This window comes from Melopsittacus undulatus, chromosome 1 (genome assembly GCF_012275295.1).
Source record: "Melopsittacus undulatus isolate bMelUnd1 chromosome 1, bMelUnd1.mat.Z, whole genome shotgun sequence".
Classification (NCBI taxonomy): Eukaryota; Metazoa; Chordata; class Aves; order Psittaciformes; family Psittaculidae; genus Melopsittacus; species Melopsittacus undulatus.
This window is the reverse complement of record NC_047527.1, coordinates 22,415,014-22,438,990: the sequence shown is the minus strand read 5'-3', so window position 1 is coordinate 22,438,990 and position 23,977 is coordinate 22,415,014. Positions and strand designations below refer to the sequence as shown.

Below are 23,977 nucleotides of genomic sequence, written 5' to 3'. Positions count from 1 at the left end.
GAACTTATGTTCTTAAGAGAACATTTATATAATATGTCTGTTCTTAATATTTCAACACAGATTTAACTGTAAAGGTAAATATTTACTGTGTCTCTAGAATCTGTTGTATTTACATTAGAGTGGCATGTTAGGTCATGACCTGCTTTTGGCTAACTATTATACAATGCTGTTGAGAAACATACTTTGCCAGCAACCTGAACATCAACAATCTGTGTTTCCTAACCTGACTTCCTAGCTTTTATTTTGACTTTGTCACCATGTAGCTGCCAAATAGAATCATAGAATAGTTAGGATTGGAAAGGACCTTAAGACCATCTAGTTCCAACCCCCCTGCCATGGGCAGGGACATCTCACACTAAACCATATCACTCAAGGCTTCATCCAACCTGGCCTTGAACACTGCCAGGGATGGAGCATTCACAACCTCCCTGAGCAACCCATTCCAGTGCCTCACTGCTCTAACAGTAAAGAATTTCTTCCTTATATCCAATCTAAGCTTCCCCTGTTTAAGTTTTAACCCATTACCCCTTGTCCTATCACTACAGTTCCTAATGAATAGTCCATCCCCAGCATCCCTGTAGGCCCCCTTCCGATACTGGAAGGCTGCTAGGAGGTCTCCATGCAGCCTTCTCTTCTCCAGGCTGAACAGCCCCAAATTTCTCAGCCTGTCTTCATACGGGAGGTGCTCCAGTCCCCTGATCATCCTCATGGCCCTCCTCTGGACTTGTTCCAACAGTTCCATGTCCTTTTTATGTTGAGACACCAGAACTGTACTGGTTACTATGTACACATAATTTAGGTTAATTTTTTTAATTTCTCACTTAACATTACAAAACCTGAAGATTCTAAAGACCTTGTTTTACTGCTCTTTGGATTTCTGCACAAGCTTTTGCTCCTGTAAAGGTCTTTGAGTTTTTATACAGCTTTACTTCCATTTTCTTGTCATGTATCCCTTACAAGGCAAATATTGCTCCCTTAATCAAGAACATCTAGTCGTATTCCGTACAACTGTATTCTTTTTGACAGAGTTCATTGTTAGACTCCTTACAGAAGCCTGTAAGCTAATTTAAGCTCCAGTATGACTCGGGATGTGCACCTGCTCCTGTGTGCTTTGTGGGTCATCTTGAAAATCCCGTGTGTTCTTAATGGTATCAGGGAACTTATACCAGAGTGAGAGCAGTTTGTGTTGATCTGCAAGCAATGAAGATCTGGCTTACTGCACAGTAAGAAGTTATTTAGCAAAGAATTTTGCCCCATGCTTATGTGGCCTTTACCAACAAATTCTACTTCATTAAGAGCAGGACATTTCAGGATTCGCTGCTCACTAATGAGATTAAAAGTATATAATGGGCGATCAGGTGAATTGTCTTTATTACTTTTTTAATTGAAACATCTTTTATGGGCATGTGCAATGGACTAATGTTGCTTAGAACTAGAAATCACAGATTTCTGACCCTGAAAGTTATGGGACCTAGCCATCATGCAGTTGTTACACTGAGGCACATATGCATCTGTGCAGTTGTTATACTAAGAGGCAAGCAGGCCCTGCTGGCAGGAAACACAGAGCCAGATATCCACAAGCTGTGAACATTAGATCATAAATCTAGGAAGTTTTCCAATAAATTGACACTTGGGTCTTGATTTTGGCAGCCCCTTTTTATTGACTAGTCACAGTAAATCAAGAGTAATGTCGATTTAGATTGGATGTGGATTGTGTTTCACATGGGAAGTTGGGGGGCATGCTCGTTTCCTGGGTCAGAAGCAGAAACAGGTTGAAAACACATGAAACTCATTTGGTGGCATTCAGTTGTGACTATTAGTTATGTCAGTAATTGGATATAACTGCCAGATGAAAATTCAGGGTATCCTTCAAAACAGGAAAGATCTGAGATTACATGCCTGAACAGATGCCATCCATGTTTGGGACAGGAAAGGGTTTCAGGCACATCAGCATCATGTGAGTTAGAGCCAGCACATGTAAAAACCTGTTTGAACTATTGAGATATGCCAGTGATATGGGCTGTGCAAAAGCAGACAGAAATAGGCATTCTCTTGGGTTCTGCAGAGGTGGTTGTGTAGAACTGAATCAAACGTGAGTGGTCAATCTAGGGAGTACACTGGATTGCTTCAGCATTGTGTACTTCCCTGCTTCTCTGCCATCACCTAGAAAATGTATCAGAGAACATAAATACTAGATCAGGGTTTTGTGGGTTTTTTGTTTTGGTTTGGTTTTCTGGGTTTTTTTTGTTTTAATTTATTGGTAGATGTTTTCAGGATGTTTTCAAATTCACTGTTGTAAGCTGTGAATTTGACACTGTAAGAAATTTGGTTTACGGTGCATCTTTGTGTTTGCGGACTAAGCATGTAAGTATATCGTAGCAACTTGTGAATAGTAATATGTGGTGATTTAAGACTTAGTTTTAACAGACTGATTCGCTATTGATAACATGGTTTATCGTATCGTTCATTATAAAAGTTGAAGTAGGCTATGCTTGTGTATAAGGATGAAGATGTGTAAGGAACTTGTGTGAAACCCTTGCTAATCTGCAGTGATACTGGCATATCAAGTTTCAGCATAAACATTCTGGGGCACTTTCCAAGTGCACTCTTCTGGAAGGAGCTGTTGTCAGTTACCAAGAACAGCCCTCTGTCCAGGAGGGGTTTTGCATTCTGAGTACATGACTTGCAGCTTGATTAGTGTAACTACAAATTAACTTCAGTTGGAAACCCCTAGTTTAATTTTTTTTTTTTTTTTAAATCAAGTCCAGATTTAATGTCACTGCTTCTCAGCAGATGTGGCAGGCGGCATTCAGCAAATCTGTTAAAAGTGCACTTTTAATCAATGTAAATTGGAAGCAGTTGTATTTTTTTAGTATTGTCCATGAGGAGGAAAGTCAGTGGAGCTGACAGTAAAGGGTGGTCATCTGTAGAGTTTTCAGTGTAGTTATTTAGGCTAATTGTTAAGGTTCTTCAGTGAAAGTAAATTAAGCCTGTTAACTAATATCTGTCTGTCCTGGGAAAGTGACTGCACATGGTGAATACTTTATCCAGTATTGTCTGGTATTTGCACTGTCATTATTTGCAAATGTCATTTATTTCAAAATGTGTAGGATTTTCAGAGTTAAAGCCACATTTTGCTTTACTTGAGACTGGTAAAATGTATGAAAGACTTACTGTCTTAAAGCTGAAGTGCTGCTAAGCAGCATAAATAGTAAAGAAAATTTGAATCCTTAATAGATATTCCTTTGATATTAGATGTATTAGAAAATTCTGTTGCTCTTAGTGTTATCTGTAGAAAGTATCTGGTCAGGATTTTTAGTAATACTCTTGGTTATGAAGCTTTACTCATGTAAACTCTGGACAGAAAGATTCACTGGTGGCAGTTCACACACGTTTTGTCCTTTATTTCTTGAGATATTTGCTTGCAGTTTGGTGACCTCTGCTTTCAGCCTTCCCCCTTGAAGTGAATCTGTGAATCACAAAGAGAAATACAGTCCCTGAGCTGGTGTGTGTTCTACGAAACAAAACATTCCAGAAAGCAGTCTGTGGACCTGAGGCCTGGTGGCCTCTGTGGCTCAGTTGTTATCCACATGCCCACCAGTAGCTTTTCCTTCTGTTCCCGAAAGGAGAGAAAGCCCCTCAAACAAAACAATAAAACGCTTAAGAAGGATATGGTCAGACTTTGTCTGCGCACTGTGGATGGAGACAGCTTATGGCATGCTTGGTCTCTTCAGCATTGCTTGAGAAAGTGCCAGCTGCTGTGGCCTGAGACTGGCAGGGACCAAGCTTACAGGTAGACTGCATGCACAGCCACAGGCCATTAAGGGAGCTTGTGCTTTGCCTATGTTAGTTTGCAAATAAGGACATAACCTGCTTGAAACTTGTACTCTGAAACTGAAGGGCGGTGGAGGTCAATGGTGGTGTCATGCTGCTAGCCTACCCCATTCATATGTTGATTAGCACACAGGATTTTGAAGAAGTGAGCTTTAGTGTTTGCAGTTGTTCTCTTACCTTTCATCTTTGCATTTCTTTTAAGAATATGCTGTGGGTCTTGATAGGATTGAAAGCACTATTTTAAAAGGTTGTATCTTTCATGCTTTAGGACTTCTGGTATAGTTCCCTATCGAATTATGTTTCTGAAATTTTACTATTCATGTTGTGTACCAAATAATCCTCCTTTACCAAAGTTTTATGTTTAGGGGCTTCTTGAATCAGTTATATGCTTATTGAACAAGCTGTATAGAATTGTTGATTTTTGTTCATCTTTCTGTGCTTACCTTCATTATGCTTATGGAGCCTTGTTATGTTGCTGGGCAAGCTGTAGCATATTCTTTGACTCTGCAGAGCTTCACTCTCAGGTGGTAGGCATCCATTCCACTTGGAGTGAAGTAGAAGCAATTTCATGGTCTTAAATTATGCAAGCATAATCTATACAATTAAATTAAATTATGCAATCAAGTTATTGTCACACTCAGTTGAATTTGATAACCGTGATAGATGGTGACTAAAACCATTTTATTAAAAAGCTATATTTGTCTTAACTTGGAGCAGCAAATAAACCAAAAAGAAGGGCTTATGTGGATGTTCAGCAGTCCGTAATACCATAGAAGCTTTACTGCACCTGTGTTCATCTCTTCGCAGGAGCAGCATACTGTCCTGTGTCCAGTATCTTTTTTTTTGTTGTTGTTGTATTCTCCTCATGCTTGTTCCCTTTGAGACATAGATGGGCTTTTTCTTTTCCATGGGAATAGTCCTCATAGATCAGGATCTGTTTTTGGTGCTAGGCCAAGTGCTAAGGCTAAGTATGTTGTTTTTGTACAGGGAAATATCTTGACCATTTTTACTGAAGCACTTTCATCCTAGTTGTTTATAGCTTTGTATTATTTTTTAAAAACACTATTTCTTTAGTAACACCTTTAAAAATAAGTTTAAGTAAACTTTTTAGCTGAACATACTGAGTAACAGGTACTGTACTCAAGACATACTAATCTTTGGACCTTCACTGGGCCTATGTGTGTGGAAGGCACTGTCTGATTTTAGTTAGGTTTTGATCTTCTAAGTGATATCAGCTCCCACTTTCTGAACAATAATTTTAATATATGTTTTGGATGAGAACGTTAAGAGGGCAACTTGAGCAAAAAAGGAAGAATGAGAGAACAACTGGAGTTAGGCTCATGTGAGATGAGGCCCTTGAACAGTAAACTGTGAGAGTAAAATCTGTTTATCAGAACAGATTTGGAAATCAGTTATACCTGTTGCAGGTGCTTCTGATATTGATGCAAGAGATGGAAAGGATTATGTTGACTGAGACACTAATAGAATTGTGGATTAATTTTTTTCAACTAATCAGAATTTGTATCCATTGTAAAATATATATATATAAAAAGCCTACAGGATTCTATAATAAATTTTTAATTAGTTTTATTTGCTGATGTCTAACTAGCTTTTCCTTTGAGTCTAATAGCTGATTTCAAAATGAACAATTGAGTAGAAAGAAGTGTATTTGGTAAGCATGATGCTAATATTCTTTTGGTAGTCAAATGTGAATATACATGCAGAATGGAAGAACTAAAAATCTGATCTTTGTGTTTTAAAGGGACAAACTGAAATGGAATTGTTATAATGTTGTCGCTGACTTAAGTTGCTTGCTCTTAAAGTACATGTATTTGTTATATTCTAACTTTTATTTTGCATAATTCTTGGATTTGGCTGTGGACATATTTTACAGCAAGAAAATGTTTTTCTTACCTGTTTTACTGACAGTATCTTTTCTTCAGTATGGGTGGATAAGGTGCTGCTGAGAAAAATTCACAGGAAAAAAAGAGGCTTATAAAAGGTGGAAGCAAGGACAGGTGGCCTGGGATGAATACAGAGATGTTGTCCGGGAAGTTAGGGACTGGGTTAGGAAAGCTAAGGCCCAGTTAGAGCTAAACGTGGCTAGAGATGTGAAAGATAATAGAAGGGATTTTATAGGTATGTAGCTGCTAAAAAACAGACTAGGGACAATGTAGGCCCCCTCCGGAAGCTATCGGGAGAACTGGCTACACAGGATTTGGAAAAGGCTGAGGTTCTGAATGATTTCTTTGCCTCGGTCTTCACTGGCAAAGGCTCTGACCGCAGCACCCAAGCCTTGGAAGCCAGATGCAGGGACTGTGAAAATCTAGACCTTGGGCTCACTGTATGAGAGGATCTGGTTCAAGACCATCTTAAGAACCTGAACGTGCACAAGTCCATGGGACCTGATGAAATCCATCCACAGGTCCTGAAGGAGCTGGCGAATGAAGTTGCAAAGCCACTGGCCATCATATTTGAAAAATCATGGCAGTCAGGTGAAGTTTCTGATGACTGGAAAAAGGGAAATACAACCTCCATTTTCAAGAAGGGGAGAATGGATGACCCGGGGAATTACAGACCAGTCAGTCTCACCTCTGTGCCTGGCAAAATCTGGGAGCAGATGCTCTTGGAAGGCATGCTGGGGCACATGAAAAACAGCAAGGTGCTTGGTGACAGCCAGCATGGCTTCACTAACGGGAAATCCTGCCTGACCAATTTGGTGGCTACAAAAGTGATGGACAGGGGTGGAGCAGTTGACGTCATCTACCTGGACTTGTGCAGAGCGTTTGACACTGTCCACATGACATCCTTGTCTCTAAATTGGAGAGACATCAGTTTGATAGGTGGATCATCGGTGGATAAAGAACTGGCTGGATGGTCGCACTCAAAGAGTTGTGGTCAACGGTTCAATGTCTGGCTGAGACACGAGTGGTGTCCCTCAGGGATCGGTGTTGGGACCAGTCTTGTTTAACATCTTAGTCGGTGACATGGACAGTGGGATTGAGTGTGCCCGCAGCAAGTTTGCTGATGACACCAAGCTGTGTGGTTCTGTTGATACGCTAGAGGGAAGGAATGCCATCCAGAGAGACCTTGACACACTTGTGAGGTGGGCTGATGCCAACCTCATGAAGTTAAACCATGCCAAGTGCAAGGTCCTACACCTGGGTCGGAGCAATCCCAGGCACAGCTACAGGTTGGGCAAAAGGGAAATTCAGTATCCTGTGGATAAGGACTTGGGGTGTTGGTTGATGAGAAAATGAACATGAGCCAGCAGTGTGCACTCACAGCCCAGAAAGCCAACCGTATCCTGGGCTGCATCAAAAGAAGCGTGACCAGCAGGTTGAAGGAGGTGATCCTGCCCCTCTACTCTGCTCTTGTGAGACCTCACTTGGAGTACTGTGTGCAGTTCTGGTGCCTTCAACATCAAAAGAACATGAAACCGTTAGAACAAGTCCAGAGGAGGGCCACATCCTTGTGGGATGAGGGGACTGGAGCACCTCCCATATGAAGACAGGCTGAGAAATTTGGGGCTGTTCAGCCTGGAGAAGAGAAGGCTGCATGGAGACCTCCTAGCAGCTTTCCAGTATTTGAAGGGGGCCTACAGGGATGCTGGAGAAGGACTATTCATTAGGGACTTTAGTGACAGGACAAGGGGTAACGGGTTAAAACTTAAACAGGGGAAGCTTAGATTGGATATAAGGAAGAAATTCTTCACAGTGGTGAGGTACTGGAATGAGTTGCCCAGGGAGGTTGTGAATGCTCCACCCTTGGCAGCGTTCAAGGCCAGGTTGGATGAAGCCTTGAGTGATATAGTTTAGTGTGAGATGTCCCTGCCCATGGCAGGGGGTTTGGAACTAGATGATCTTGAGGTCCTTTCCTACCCTAACTATTCTATGATGCTATGATTCTATGATAATTTTGATGGTATTGAAGACTCACTAGATCTTGTAGAGGTTTTTAAGTCATGAATTAGAGGTAGTGAATAGACCAAAACTGAATGCAAAACCCCCTATATCCATAGAATCTGCCTCAAAGTTTTTTATTATTTTTAATGAAAGAATGGTGTAAAGTTAATGCCAGAGTCAGTGCTTAAGATGAGAAATTTAGACTTAACATTTGTAGTCTTTGAAGTAAAAAGTTCATGCATTTACTGGGTTTTAATATTTTGCTTTAAATAGTTTTGGTAGCCTTTAAAATTCTTTTGAGGTTGCAAATTAATGAGGCCTCAATATAATAATTTTAACAGCCTTTATACTTTTTCTGCTATTGTGCAGTGTGTACACATGAATCATTGTCTTCTGGGATGACAACTTTTCCTCTGCATAAAATACAGCTCTGCACTCAAGTTTTTCTTTCCACAGGGATAGAATCATCTGGTCAGCTGTGCTGGCTCTGGAAAATGGAAAGGTCCTAACCACAGATAGGGTCCATGAGCTGGGCTGTATTCCTGTAAATAATGTGTATGTAATTTTTGAACATGTTTGACTGATAATAATCGAAGTGGTGGAAGAAACACTAAAGAAGAAAGTCTCATTGGAAATTTGGAGTAGGAAAAGAGTTTGAAATTTGAAATCATGAATAGAGTGGAATAGTCTAAGAAATGAAAGACCTTGCATTTTGAAATAAATTTGTTAGAAGATAACTACTTTTTATTTAAGATGCCAAATTTTGAGCTGTGCTAGGAATAAGAAAGTTAATTTGACAGTAGATTAAAAAGAAAACCATGACTGCAGTTTAAAGAGATCATAGAGTCACATTGGATAGAAATCTGTATAACAAAATCCATATTTGTGCTCCTAGTCATTCAGCAAAATTCTATCCTACAATATAATATCCTGTACCATACAGAAGTATTTTTAAATAACGATTATTAGCTACTATATGAATTTCCCTCAGATTGAAGGGATGGCTTCTGAGAGCTGCTGCTCTTCTGACAGCATGTGGTGAGGTACTGGAATGGGTTGCCTAGGGAGGTTGTGAATGCTCAATCCCTGGTAGTGTTCAAGATCAGGTAGGATGAAGCCCTGGGTGATATGGTTTAGTGTGAGGTGTCCCTGCCCATGTCAGGGGGGTTGGAATTAGATGATCTTAAGGTCCTTTCCAACCCTAACTATTCTATGATTCTATGAGTCTATGATGGAAGTAGATGCTGTTTTCAGCATCTCATGGCTGCTGTTCTCTTGCTCTCCTGATAACACCAGATGAAGTGTGAATCTCCCTGCCAAATGGCAGGAGCCTTTGTGTCCCATTCTTGTTTTGTGGCATCATGTTCAACAGGTGACTGTTTGCCAGTGTAGTTTTCTTCACTGAGCACCAGTGTGTTTCCGAGCCTCCTGGCTCCCTGTTCTACCTGCTAATAGCAACCAAATGGCTCTGTGTGACAGATTTAGAGGATTGATTTAATAGCTGTTGCTGCTGCTTCTGAGTGAAGGGGGAAGTAATAGAGGAAAAGGGAGAGGATGAGTTTCTTCTCTGGTCAGTAAAGCAGGCTACTCTGTGGGAAGACATTTTTCCAAACCCTGTTCCAGCCCTGTGTCTGTTGAGATGAGATTCCATTGCAGTATCCAAAGCAATGATACTGGATCTACAAGAAAATACAAAGTTTTAGTAAACAAAGATCCTTGCTGTTTGGAGGTTTATCTCCTTTAGGCAACTTTTACCTGTTAAGTAAGCTCTTAGTGGTTTTGGTGGTCTTGGTCATCTCTAGCTGTTTAGTTACAGCATCTCCAAGTTCCAGGTGATTTCACCCCTGGAAACTATCATTTACCAGGAGGAAAATGATAATGATTACATTTATTTTAGCTTTGCTGCTTTACTGAGTAAGGGCTAGTTCTCTGAAACATATAGTAGATGTAAAAGTGCTCTGCTTCTGATTTGATTCCCTCTGTACTACCTTCATCAAGCCAGTGGTTCCCTAAAAGAAGTCCTTTCTTCTTTCCAAATGGCTTTCTGGTGGTTTTGTTTTGTTTTGTCCTTTTAAATATGTTTTATCTTTGGTCACTGTAATGTGTACCAGTTTTTCTCATGGACCTTATATTTGGATCTCTTTGAACATAATGCAGCTAAATGTCATATCCCTTCTACTGATATTCATGGTCAATGACAATAAGCTTCCTAGATTTAAGTAAAAAAGTTACAGACCTCATAGAAGGAAAGAAAGAATAGATGTTTAAAGTGTAAGAAAAAATGTTCTTAATTGGCATTAATTGCATTCCATGAGGAGACTTTCTTATCCCTTTTTTCTGATTTCCCACACACACCTTGTGGAGTTGTGAAGATGCAGTTCTTCAAAGATGTAACTTTATGCAGAAGATCCAGTTGGTTGATAATGTGTCTAAAGCTAGCCATATATATTAAGAACAGAAAGAAGGCTGAGGGCTCATATTGTAATCTCCTCAGAGCAGACAACTTTGAAATTTATTCTTTTATAGGTTATCTGTATCACTTTAATGATTCTTTCTGGAGAGAAGTATTAACTAGTGGTTAGGAAAGGATTTCTTTTTTTTTTTTTTTCTCAAAGGAAGAAAGAGTAATTAGTGCCTGACCTTCACTTACAATCTGATGGGAGTTCACATCCTTAGCATCTGGCCCATTGGTGAGTTTCCTCACAGCCAGTAAGCTGATTTTGATCTAAACATCCTAAATATGTTTTTCTAATGCAGCTGCAAGTTTAACATATTCCTGCATTACAGATTTAGGAACAAGTTTGGTTTATTGTGTCCAGAAATCTCTCCCCTTGTTGGTATCAATACATTTTTATTTCAGATCCTTTGTATTTTGAAGTGCATTGGCAGTGATTTAACTTGAAGTGGAGATAGGCTGCTTTCTTGCCTTTTTTTTTTCCTTAAACATTCAACCCAGTGGGTGGAAGGACTCATCTGATGCTCAGTGTGGTTTGATTCAAGCTGAGGGAAATGAAGACTTTCTTACCCTCAAATTCCAGGTCCTTCTTTCTTTCAGCCTTCTACATTTTTCTCTTTGTGTCTCACAGCAGATAAAGTTACTGTAACCACCCCACTGAGGTCACTGTTTCTCGCTTCCTTGTTGCTTCACAAACCAGTATTGTTCTCTGATGATGGTGCATGTAAGGATCATCAGTTTTAATCTAATGATAATAGATTTTAATGTCCAGATGTAACAAAATAAACTAAGTTATTTTAAAACCAATCCAAGTTTAGAGCTCCTTACATGTATGTTCAGAGTCCTGCATTCTTTTTTTCAAAAGGATTTTTTTTGGTAAGGTTTCTTCCTTTTAGAAATTTGTTTGATTCTATTAATTATTTTTCTTCGTAATAATGCATTTATATTTGCTTTGCTGAAGAAAGCTAGGTTTTATTGTTCCATTAAAACACAAACTGTACCAAAAATTGAGAATTTTTAATTCTCTGTTAATCTAAAATATATTGAAGCTTGTCCTTTTCCTGCATTATTTTGTAACTATTATTTCAAGGAAATCTGTGTTTTATTGAAGTTCACGTATGAATTAACACTTTACAAATGTGTTTCATCACTGACAATTTCAATTCCAGAACTCATATTAAAAAAAACCAGTATATAGAAGTCATTTTTTCAAATTATCATCTTCTTCCTTTCTAATCCCTTATTTAAGGTTTTCAGACAGAACAAGTTGTTTTATTAATTAAAAGAAAGAAAAAAGTTTGGTGAATCTTGAAGTTCATTGTTTTCTCCCTCGTAATAAATTGTATGAGTAGCAGTGTTTCCTACAAGTAAGAGGCTAAGGCACCTGGAGCTGCTGAAAATTCCTCTGTGTAAGACAGGACATAAGATGTCAGGCAGCCTTTAGTGAAGGGTATAGAAGAGGAGGTTTTGTGGACGTCAGTCCTGGAGATATTTTTGGAATGAAGAGTTCCAAAACAGATTTAATTATTTATTTAACAATTATTGATCTATGACTTCATTCAGCTAAATAATTCCAGGACTGTAGTAGTTAACTTCCTTTCCATTTCTTCTTCTCTATGCAGGCTGTCTTCAGATTTTTGATATTTGTCATAAAGAAGCTAGATGTCATTTCCCTTACCCAATTGCTTAAATATTAAGTAAAAGGGTCAACATTTTAATTTTCTTTAAGATGATGTGAAAGATCAGATTAAGTAGAAATATGGATTTGTTATAGGTATGTAGATGAAGCCTTTGGTCATGTCAAATATAAAACCAGCATAGGTTGTTTTTTTGCCTAAGAGGCAAGGAGTGCAAATAGTGACTGAAGTTACTTAGGCATTTAAATTACATTCAGGTTCTTCTGAGACACAGTTTCTGCGTTCTAGTAGCAGGTTACTGGTTTTGTTATTTTGGAAAAAATGAACTAATCGTGTTTTACTGTACAGGATATGAGTAATAACAAAAATTAAATTTTTGGAAACATTTTGCAGGTTCCAGCCTTGCAGTTGGGGACACTGTATAAACCTCTGGACCCAGCTGTTCACCACTATATTCTTTCAGTCACTCTGAGGTGTTGATTTTAAAAGAATGAGTTGCTGTTCCTGAAGTCTACAAACTGAAGATATTTCATAGCAAGCCTATGAACATACCTGGATTGGTTATATTGGTGCCTATGCACAGGGTATAATAAGGACCAATTCATGTTTTCATTCAAAAACACTGAAGAAAACTATTTTCTTTAATGGTATACCAGATTTATCCAAATATTTCAGCAAGTCTGTATTACAGTTTGTCAGCAAACTGGGGTACAACCAACAAAGTGTATTTAAAAATCATTTAATTAGGACAGATTCATTTTCACTCCATGCCACTACACAGCAAGACTTGCTTGTTCATATTTCCTTAAATTTATTCTGGAACCTGTCCAATTTCAGCTTTAATGGGTAGTCTATCCTGCTAGTTACATTAGGATTTATTTTCCCCTAGAGAAGAGTGTTTGAATTGGTAGGTTTTTAACCTGTTCAGTTAAATGAACATATGTTCAGAACTGCATCTTAACTCTTGAGTGTAAAGATTTGAGAAATAATTATTTCTATTGTTGTTAAACTTTTCAAGTGCAGTTTAAATAGTGGTTTTAGACTCCAGCTATGTGCCATAACTGTTTTAATATGGCGATGAGTTTTGATACGAAGTCATATTCAGATGCTTAATACAAATTTAATGATACAATATAGAAACACAGATCTGACTTGGTTTACTGAAAAAAAATTATTTGTACTCGTATTTTCACTTATTGCTTGAATATATCTCTTGGGTCATAAAACTTGGTTAAATATAGCTCAGTACCTTATTAATGATGAATTATCTGTATTAACAGGTGCAGTTTGGTAGCAAACATATTTTAAGTTCTTTTAAATGCATTATTTGTTTTTCAAAACTATTATAATAAATCCTGAATTATAAATGTACTTTCATCGCTAGCCAGGTCTAGTTAAAATTTCCTTTAAGCAACATTTGGTGCACACATGGTACAGTACTTCCCCCCCTGCTCTGCTTTCTTTTTTTCTATAAAAATGGATTTATTTTCTTCAACTTCCCATTCCTGCAAAGGAATGAAAGGTACCTGAAAAGGACCAGTTGACTTTACTCTTATGAGATTGTTAAAATAGAATAAGTGTAGAATTTGCATATTGTTAAAAAAATCATACACTGTTACTACCTGTAAGGGACTATTTTATGTGAAACTTTCAAGTTTCAAATTTAGCAAATTCAGTACAGTAGCTGTAATATGTATTAAATGAGTAGTCAGACTTCTAAAGACAAAACCTTTTTCACTGTCATATTGTCACAGTTTTTCACAGATGTTCCCCTCCTCCCTCTAAGTACTTGGATTTGTTAATGCAAATGTGTTATTTCTGTTGAAATTATTTCAGAGTCATGTTCATCCTGAATTTTGTTGAAAGAAGTTTTCTGCCTACTTCCTTCTCCATCTTGCATCAGGGAACCTGTCTTCTGAAATACTCAGCAGCTTTTTCTCTGAAATATTTAGTTTTAATCCTGCAAAATATCATGCAGAAATAAGAGGGAATAGTAGAAAATGTAAGTTATCTGAAAGGATAACAAAAGAAAAAATACGTGTCGTGGTTTAAGCCCAGCCTGTCACCCAGAAGCCACGCAGCTGTTAGTGCGCTCCCCCCACCCTTCTTCTCCCCACTCCCACAGGGATGGGGAGGAGAATCGAAAGAATGTAACTCCCACCGGTTGCAATAAGAGCAGTCCAGTAACTAAGGTATAACACAAACCACTGCCGCTACCACCAATAATAATAATAATGATAAGGGAAATAACAAGGGAAGAGAATACAACCGCTCACCACCTGCCAACCAATACCCAGCCTGACCTGAGCAGTGATCTAACCCTTCAGGGTAACTGCCCTCAGTTTATCTAGTGGGCATGATGTGCTCTGGTAGGCAATACCTCTTTGGTCAGTTTGGGTCAGGTGTCCTGTCTCTGCTTCTTCCCGGCTTCCCCTCCTCCCTGGCAGAGCATGAGACTCAGAAAGTCTTTGGTCAGACTAAACATTACTTAGCACCAGTTAAAAACATCGGTGTTATCAGTGCTGTTCCCAGGCCGAAAGTCTAAAACACAGCACTGCACCAGCTACTAAGATGGAGAAAAATGACTACTACTGCTGAACCCAGGACAGAACAGAAAGGAAAAATGTTGAGTGCATTTCTGTAATGAGATAAATAATAAAAAAATCACAATTCATGGCTTGAAAAGAAGCAATACTGAAAAAACGATTCTGATTGATATCATAGAAGCACAGAATGGTTTGGGTTAGAAAAAGACCTTAAAATCATTTAGCTCCAACCCCTGCCATGGGCAGGGATGCCTCAGACTAGACTATGTTGCCTATGGCTTACTTTTGGCTGTTACTGGCTGACAGTTTTACTGAAACAGCAGGCTACTCTTCTTGTTTTGTTATTGTTGGGGGTTTTTTTGTTCGGTTTTTTTGTTTGTTTTTTCCTTCCTTCTGAGGGTAATTGCTGGTACCAAACACAAAGCTGAGTTCTCCCCATGGGAGATCATGAAATGGTTTTCCTTAATTGTTTTTCTGCAAATGGCATTTGATGGTGGCAGCACAGTTGTGTCATTAGCTTCAGGTGAATTCCAACTTGGACCATCTTGTTGCTGGTTTCCTCCCCCTTTCTCAACATTTTTTCAAACAGGTAATCCTGATTGCAGGCTTTATGAGGTTGAAAAGCCTTGGTGTAAAGAGTACTGATTACTATTACAGAAGTCTACAACATCTGTTTTTGCTTGTTCTTTGGCCTTCATTTGTATTTACATCCATTTTCTGTGAAACTTTCCTGAATACCTTCTTTCATCAGAATCAGTTTTTCTTTTATTCCCTGTTTTTTATTTTTAGTGAGGAGCAATGGAATTGGGTTTTGTGTATGGGTTTGATCTATGAAACCTTGTTCTATGGTGTAGACATCCACAGCTGAGATAATTATTAAAATCTTACATTGTGGGCAAAAATAGTGAGTTGTAGGAAGCAGTTAATTTAATCTTCAAATCTAGAGTGAATGGCTCTGTTACATGTATACACGCTGTTTTCCTTCATTTTACCTTAAAAGGGTCTGTACAGCCAACTCAGGTACGAATGTTTATTTATACTATAGGTATCTAACATGTGATGAGTTTAATTCCTCTTACTCCAGATAAAATGGTTTTCAGTTAGCTATACTGACAGGGAATTGAGGGAGAAGATCTTTTGACAATATGACAGTATTAAAGGACCTTTACGTCTTTTGTTGGATGTAGTAATTCAACCTGTTACTTATTTTCAGGTAATAGTGTAGAAATGAGGAGGAAAAGGTGACTTACTTGACTTCACTATAGTTGTGGCAGAGCCTTCTTGGTGATAGTGAACTGTGTTTTCACAGAAGAGTTTATTTCCAGACACAATCTCCTTTACCTTGTACTATTCTTGCAATGGCTGTTCCTACCACTTCCTGCTCCCCAGTTATGTGGAAAAAGGCATTGGAGACTATCAGAATCACTTAATGAGCTCTTTGTCATCCAGATATGGGATATGAGGACAAATATGGAATGCAGGGCTCTTTGTATTTTGTTGTATTCATATTGTCTGTATGTGATTTTCTTTGAACACTGAACATATCTAATTTAGTGATTCACTGAAAGCTTTTAAAAAAAAATTAGAAAAATAAATTTTTGAACAGATTTCTTCTGTGTTTTTAATAACCGCATTATTTTATGAGTAGCTCTTATTTTTGTGTGAGCATTTGGAATTACTTTTATTAAATATTGCAAACCCAGGAGATAATTAGATAAAATAATATATTTTTTTTCCTTTCATGTTTTGGAGGGAGATGCAAAGTCGAATCATGTAACAGAAGTCCTTTTTAGGGTGAATTTCAGTATTAGTAGAATTAGCTTTTAGAAGAAATTTAACAGGGACACAGCTCCAACTTAACAAACTGACTGCTTGTAGTCTGGTATTTTATGAGTAAGTTTTTAGATTGTTACTTTTATGCACCAAAGTAATGATTTTCCTTTTGTTTCTCTCAATATTTTAAACAGGACCAAGCGAGCTCATGTCCCACTAACAGAATGCATATTTGAACTTCCTAATTTGACAGTTCAAGCAACTAGAGCTCAAACCCTTCTGCTTCAAACTGTTTATCAGAGCTGGTGTCATCCTGTTGGAAACATCAGTTCGGTGGTGGTAAATGAAGCTTTACTGAGTGAGGTTTTCCAAACTTCAGGTAAATATGTGATGCATTTGGTTAAGTATTTATTATTGCACAGAGCACTGCTAGTGAATGTGCATACAACTATATCCTTTAAATCCATGCTTTTACTTGCAGTAGTTAACAGACAGAATGTTTTTTGTATATATATATGGGTATTTATGGCTTATGCTTAAAATCCAGGATGTAAGCTAAGCCACCAAGCTTCACTCCTTGGCACCAATCACTGGATGTATTTAATTTTCCCATATAGGATAATTTTTCCATGATTTCTTCATCTGAAACATGCACCCTTGCTGCCTTATATGGTGCAATGTTGTAACTTAAGATCATTCAGAGGTGAAGCTGGATTATTAAGGGCTTTATTAATCAATGGCATACACTTGAATTTTTTAAAGGGCTGCAGGTGTTTCTCATCCAGTTTCATAAATAAATGTTACTGAACTGTTGTGAAACTGCTGAAGATATGGAAGTCTCAAGGATGATGATGATATAAATAATGAAATCAGTTGCTGTCATACTTTTGAAAAATACCTATGGATTTGTAGAGTAAATTAAGGATTTTGACCACCTTACCATAGTCTTCAAGAGCATAAAGATCATCCAGAAGAAGACAATACTTTTTTCTTTATACTTCTATGTAGGCTAGAATAATTTAGACCTATTATTGTTTAGACACAGTATTGTTTATCTGTCATGTATAAACACTTAAGAATAATTGAGATCTTTTGGAATCTCATTATCAGTCTTGGAGAATGTGTTAGAAGAATGTTTCAGATGTGGTAAGTCATGACTTGAAGCAAAATGGTAGATTAGACTACTACTGGAACATTTTATTAGTTGTGTTTTTCTTAGTCCTGTTTTTCTTTTTCAGTCTACTTGTTTTTTCAAGTTTTATTTACTAATATCCAGCATAGTTTCTCCAGCATAAATCAACAGCTGATTAATGTTCTTCAGGAGTTCTTGGTTTGGGTTTCCTTTTGCCACTGCATGCCCCTGTGCAGCCTTTGATGGGCTGAAGGCTCCTGTGGTAGGCCTGGGAGCGGCCTAGCAGAGTATTATTTGGGCTTCCCCTCCTGCCTTTGTCTCTCTGAGCACTTCTGTGGGTGTAGAGATGAGCTTTTCATGTATAACCTAATATCTCACAGGAATAGCAATCTCTTTATCATTGGTGCTGTGTTTTCCATCTAATCACAGCTTATGTTTAGCTATGCACAGAAATAGTTAAAGAAAATAACTTTTCATCCTGTTGTGTTGTGGATGTTGTTTCTTTGATCAATTTTGTACAAATAATCCAAGTATTAACATATTTGCTTTCTTTTCTTTTATAGCTCTTTGCCTTTGTTCCTTACATTTTTCTGATATTTGTTCATATGAAACTAGTATTTTTGCAGGAAAAGTTAATAGGATTAAAGATCTTCTTATCTTCACTGTGTCTTATTTCCTATGGGATCTTTCTTGAAATACATTGCTTTATTCTGCTGTTACAAATATTAGAAACTGGAGGTTTCATGAATACTGTTGCCCAAGTTATCTTCTAATTTTACATTTTCAAACTTCTAAAAGCCATCTTTTAAACTAATGAGAAATACAGCAGGACAAACAGCTATTTCGTTATCTAGATTATTATGTCTCTGTTAAAAATAAATAAAAAAGCCCTGCCAAGACATGTCATTATTCTCAAGAAAAAAAAAAAAGAAGAAGAAATGGCTTGTGTAGTTTGTCTTTCTGTTTTTAATGGTCCGCTGTTAGCCGAAGATTTCCAACAACCTTGCCTACCTAATGTCCGGATCACAGGATTTTATGCATCCTTTATACACAGTAAAGTACCATGCTTTTTTGTCCTTTGTGAACAAACTATGCTCTCCTATAGAAATGTCCTAGTTATGCATTACCATTCCAGATGCCAATTTTGAAAATGTACTGAGATGTCAGATTTTTCTTCTATAGTTTACTCCTTGTATGTAGGTTGTCTCAGATTTGTTTGTCATTTGTTTACATAGCCTGCATGTTTCTCAGCTGCCTGTGTCTGTATTACCACTTTTTGTGTGGTGACTGAAGAGAGTTAATGGTCCGAAAAAGTTGTTGCTAAGCTCCTTATGCCTTTATTGCTGCTTTGTGCCAGGTACTTCTCGGAATGATGTGTCTCCATAACACTGATTCCGTATTACTTGAACTCAGAAGTGATACCACAACCCTTTGCATCTTCTCAGCATAAATTTTTATTTTTTTAGCAGGAATTATTTTCTCCAGTTTTATGCTTTTTCCAACACAGCCATCTCCAGTTTTAAAAATGCATCACTGGAATTGTGCTTTACAATATGGGCTAAGATATGTTGTAGGGAAAGAACAGATGAATTAGGGGAAAAATAAAAAAAAATGCAAAGGATGGAAAAAAACAAAAATAAAAGGAAAGAGATATGCAAGGGAAGACAAAGCAAGAGGAGAAACAGGCAGAGAGAGTTAAAGTAGAAAAAGAGTAAAAGATAAAGCCAAAATTTAATACAAGTACAAATACAGGAGCTGCAGGGAGAGAACGTCACAGAAGAACCTGTGATGATTGGCCTTTTGACATGCTGTGGAGAGTCTCATATAGTATGAAGGCCTCTTATGGGAACCTGTCTGCTGGGTAACTGCTGAAAGATTTTATCTGGATGTAGTTTAAAAAGGGAGCTCTGCACTGTGTAGCTCCAGAAACATAGGAACAGAATTTATAGCTAGTATGTGGGGCTCTGTCCTATGGTTTTGTCTTTAGTCTGGAGTAGAAATGTTTTTCAGAACTATTTTATGCTGAAGATGGTGTAGGTATTCAGAACAAACTCAGTCTCTGTCCTGTACAAATTCTTGCTGGGAATAAATTAATGGAATGCCAGGAGGGAAAAATGCTTGAAGATTACCAAACTTGTGTTCCCCACCTACTTTCCTCCACCTGCTCTTCAGAAACCTTTTTCTACTAGGAGAAAACCCCTGTCCTCAAATAATTCATAGCTTGCTGCTTATTAGACTTGCTGTCTTCATCAGGTAGTCTGAGACTTTCTCTTTTGATTAACTTGTCCAGAGGCAGGCTGTCTGAAAAAATAAGTTTTGAAGTCTTGAAAGGAAGTTGTGTGTGCTTGGTTTCTGACAGAATTTAAGAATGAAGTGCCTGTACTACTTAAAGTTTGTGTTTGTCATACTTATCAATAAGGTCTGTTATCTTAAAATGACAGTAGAAAGATCAGTATGGTACTGAGAGTAGCTAACTGAGCTCAGAATTTGTGAAGGACTCATTCTATGAGTATTTCAAGAAGGTTATATGGGTTTTACGTTAGATATTTATTCTAAATATTCTTAAATATTATGCCTGCCTTAGTTTGAGGCTGTTTAATTTTGCTAAGAACACATTTTTAATTATGACTGATTTGGAATTTAAAAGTATAGGTAATGACTTAATGGGATTTTGAAAGCACCTAACTCTCTTCATTGCAGTGACACTGTAGCACTTTTGTAATCCATAGTTTCAAGTGTCTGCATGGCAAAAGATGTTTTCAAATGTCAACTGGTATTTTTGGGGTTCAGGGAAGCCAAGACAATAAAAAAGTTTACATCAGTGTAAACCATGAAACTTATTACTTGAATGAACAGCCTTTAACATTAAAAGTACAAGAAAAAATTATGCTGTCTAAAATGGAAGTTATGCAAGAACAAAAGCAATAGAAAATTTAAAGTAGTAGATAGGAATACAAAGTGACAAAAAGCAAAATAAGAAGTGGATAAATAATCTTTGCTCTGTTTCATGAGTGAGGAAAAAGGCATTAGTAAGATTTTGATAATGCATTACATATAGAAAAAAAAGAACAAAAGCTCACATAGAGCTCTTTGGAAACTTATGTTTGTTTTGTGGTTTTATTTTATAATCCTTTTGGTATACAACCACAACAGTAGGTTCCATGTCAGTTCAATTATATGTTAGTTCTTGTGAATGCACATGTTTGAAGCATCCTGATTTTGCATTTCATCCCCAAAAAATATTGAAACAAATGTGGATCTGAAATGCATCATGCTTTCTACATTTTTGCAAGTAGATATATTGGATGCACTGATGTTAATAAAATTGTTTTACGGTTATTATTGTACTTTTTTTTTCAGAAATAAGTGCACAAAATACCAAAATTTTAGAACAATAGTGACAGTTAAGGTCCTCCAAAGGTTGAGTGTAGTTAATCCTGTGGAATAAGTTTACTGTATATTTTTTCATTATTTGTTAGTAGGTACCTGAAGCGCTCAGTTTCTAACCATTTCAGCCAGCCAAGAAAACATATACACAGTCACACATGGCTTTAGTTTACTCTGGAAAACTGGAACTTGCTACCACTTTTTCCTTGTCCTATTCAGGTAGTTCATTATTTTGTTGACAGTTCGGTTCCATTAATCTGGTATTTTGAGGAAAATTGCTTGCAGACCTTACATTTCTCTATTGAAGGTGATCAAATAGGCATTTGAATCCCTCATGTAAATGATGTCTTAAAGTTAAAAGAAAATCTACTTTCCAGAAAGTAACTGTAAAACTATTTTATGCAAGATTTCATGTGGGATACCTTAATGGTTGAATAATAAATTTTACCTCATAAAAATGAAATTCAATAATACAGTAGCTTTCTCAGCGCAGTAGCATCTGGTTGAATCTCATGAGAGCCAATATTTTCCAACTCATTAGGATCATGTCGTTCTGTATGTCGTCAACATTGACTTAGCCAAGCTACCTTTACTTACATAACCGCCAAACTATTAAATAGGTCTCTTGTGGAGTGAAGTCAAATATTCCTCTTATTTTGCTTTTGCCTTGGAAGAAGAGAAGAAAATGTACATACTGTAACATTTAAACATCTGGTCTAAACCACATCAGGGTAATGCTGAGGAAAGTAACAGGATTCAGTATTCTTCCCAGGTGTACATATAAAAAAGGGTTGTGGAGCTGCTGCATAGTTCTTTTAACCACTTAGGAAAAAGACTGAAATAAGTGACTTGCCTTTCTAATACCACTGTTTTAAAAACTACCTTTCTCTCCTCTTACCTGCTCCTTGGCCACCAAACCCTAAAACACAAAACCCACCAAAAGCCCAACATTTCGAAGCTAATGATAATGCAGGTTGTTAAACTCTAATAATTTCCTTGCAGCATATTGGCATTAATCTCTCTTCCACATAATATAGCCAGCTTTTGCATTCCTTTCACCTTAAACTTTCTGATTAAAATCAAAGTGTGAGAGTGTATCTGTTAAGTAATTGCTAGAGAGTGTCAGGACACAGCTGTATGAGGCTTGCACAGTGTAAACAGTTGTCCTGGGTTCAGCAGTAGCAGTAGTTTTTTTCTCCTCCTTAGTAGCTGGTGCAGTACTGTGTTTTTGACTTTCTGGTTCTGAGTTACCAGCTGGGCTTAAACCATGACAGCAGTTTACTGTCTTGCATGGGTGATTGTAGCCATGTGTGTCCTTGGCACTCAGGTAGGATTCTAAATGCAATGTGTAAATAAAATTATTTTTATGCGTTGTAAATTTCTTTGGAAGTCTGATAATCTCTAATTTCAGGTGGAAAAAGACTGTGGATAAGCAACCTAGGAACGATTTGTCCCTTAATTATTTGAACTCAATAGAGTTGCATATAATCCTTTATCTTCTCTTCTTGTAAACATTTTCAGTTATATTCTTAAATCATGAACTGACACTGAACATGACATAGGTGGGACATTTCATCTCTCTAAGATGTAATCTGGGGAGTTCAGCTTGTTGAGTAGTTTCTTAGTAAATCCTCTGCCTGAAGCAGTAATTCTGTAGTGGCCTGAAATGAGGAGCTAACATATGAAGTAGTCATATAAACCAGTCATTAGAATTGCCTTTTTATTTTTTCTGGTTGAATTAGTGCATACTATTAAGATTTGAAATTGAAACATACAGCATTCTGATGAAAGAATGGGTAGGCATACTTAAAGCATTCATACAAGCTTGATTCTGATTTGTGACATCCTGCTGAAGAATTTAATGTACTTAAAAGTCCACTTGAGACTTCTAAAACCTCTGTTGTGGTGAAAGTGGATGTATACTGAGAGTCAACAGTAGAGTCACAGAGAAAATGAAAAACGAAAAAAAAATCAATAGGTTGTGAAAGAGATACATGAGATCTACAGACGTACATATATGTATATAAGCTTCTTAAATTGAATTGTGTTTCAGAATTGCAGGAGAGCTCAGTTCAGTGTCTATGTTGAAATTAACAGTGAACTCTTGTTGGGTATGTTGGTGGCCTACAAAAAACAAGACACCTAAGCCTAGAGCTATAAATAGTGCCCTTCCTCCAGAGTCTGTAGTTTATTTGCACAAATAGCAATGGAAGCTGTGACTGAGAGCACCTGTTTAGTTTGTTCAGCTGTCAGCTTTATGTTACTTCTTGTTGCATTAAGAAAGTTGTGTTTGGACAGCAGGGAGGTAGACTGCCTTTTTGTCTTGTTCTAGCTGCCGTGTACTGTATCAGGTGAAAAACTCCACAGGGAAGTTGAGCTGGTAGCTTCTTTTCTAAGAGTAGCAGAGCATGTTGAGGTTAAAATACTGGAATTCAGTGTTATAATAAGACAATGGGGAAGAGCATAAGTTGTGAATCTACTGCATGATAGGAGCTGCAAAATAGGAGAAGAGCACAGAGCAGACATGATAAAATGCTTCAGATAACAGAAGGGAAGATTCTTTTCTGGGGGATGACCCAGAGAAGTTGCTGTCAAATTTAGGGTGAACCAGGAAGCCACCAGTGGTCGCTAATATAAGAGTAGAATGTGAATGGGAATGTCATGGGGGGTTTTTTTGGTGTCTTTTTTTAGGAAGAATGTGCCCACAGAGGTCCTGCAAGAGAGGTATTGACCCCAGTCATGCTACCATTAGCTGAACAGTGCCTTTCAGAAGAGCTAACGGAAACTTTTTCTTTGGTCCTGGCAAAAAATAATAGGGTCATCAGAAAATTCAAGTTGGAAGGACAGTAGGAAATCTCTAGTCTCATCTTCTGCTACAGTCAAGTAGCAAGACTTGACCAAGTACAGACCAAGTTCCTTAAGGCTTTATGCATAAAGACTTTGAAATCTCAAAGAGTAAGAGCACCCTGCCTCTTTGTGCAACCTGTAGCCCTGCTTGACTGTTCAAACAGTGAAAAAACTTTTCCTCCTATCCAGGCAGAACCTTTTTTGTTTCTATATGACCATTTTCTTTCATCCTCCTACTATGCACCACTGTGAAGAGCCTAGCTGTGTCTTCATCACAACCTTCTTGTACATATAGGAAGGCTGGTAATATGGCCAGTGTATTACTGCTGGTTATTACCTTTTTAAGCATTTAAACAGAATTATAACTGAGGAGTCCAAGCTATTTAAAACTCAGTGATGATGCTCTGGGATCTGTTTCCTGTTCTGGTTCTAGGTATAACCTGACCTTTGATGCTATAAGT

The 23,977-nt window shown here is 37.6% G+C and overlaps 1 protein-coding gene across 1 annotated transcript in view; it reads left to right on the top strand.

The window, feature by feature from the left end:
- Positions 1-23,977, top strand: part of VPS13B (vacuolar protein sorting 13 homolog B) — a 449,503-nt gene that overhangs the window by 78,673 nt on the left and 346,853 nt on the right. Inside the window, exon 17 of the mRNA XM_034068500.1 lies at positions 16,345-16,529. Within this exon, the coding sequence (XP_033924391.1) occupies positions 16,345-16,529 (185 nt within the window). The remainder of the gene's footprint in view (positions 1-16,344; positions 16,530-23,977) is intronic.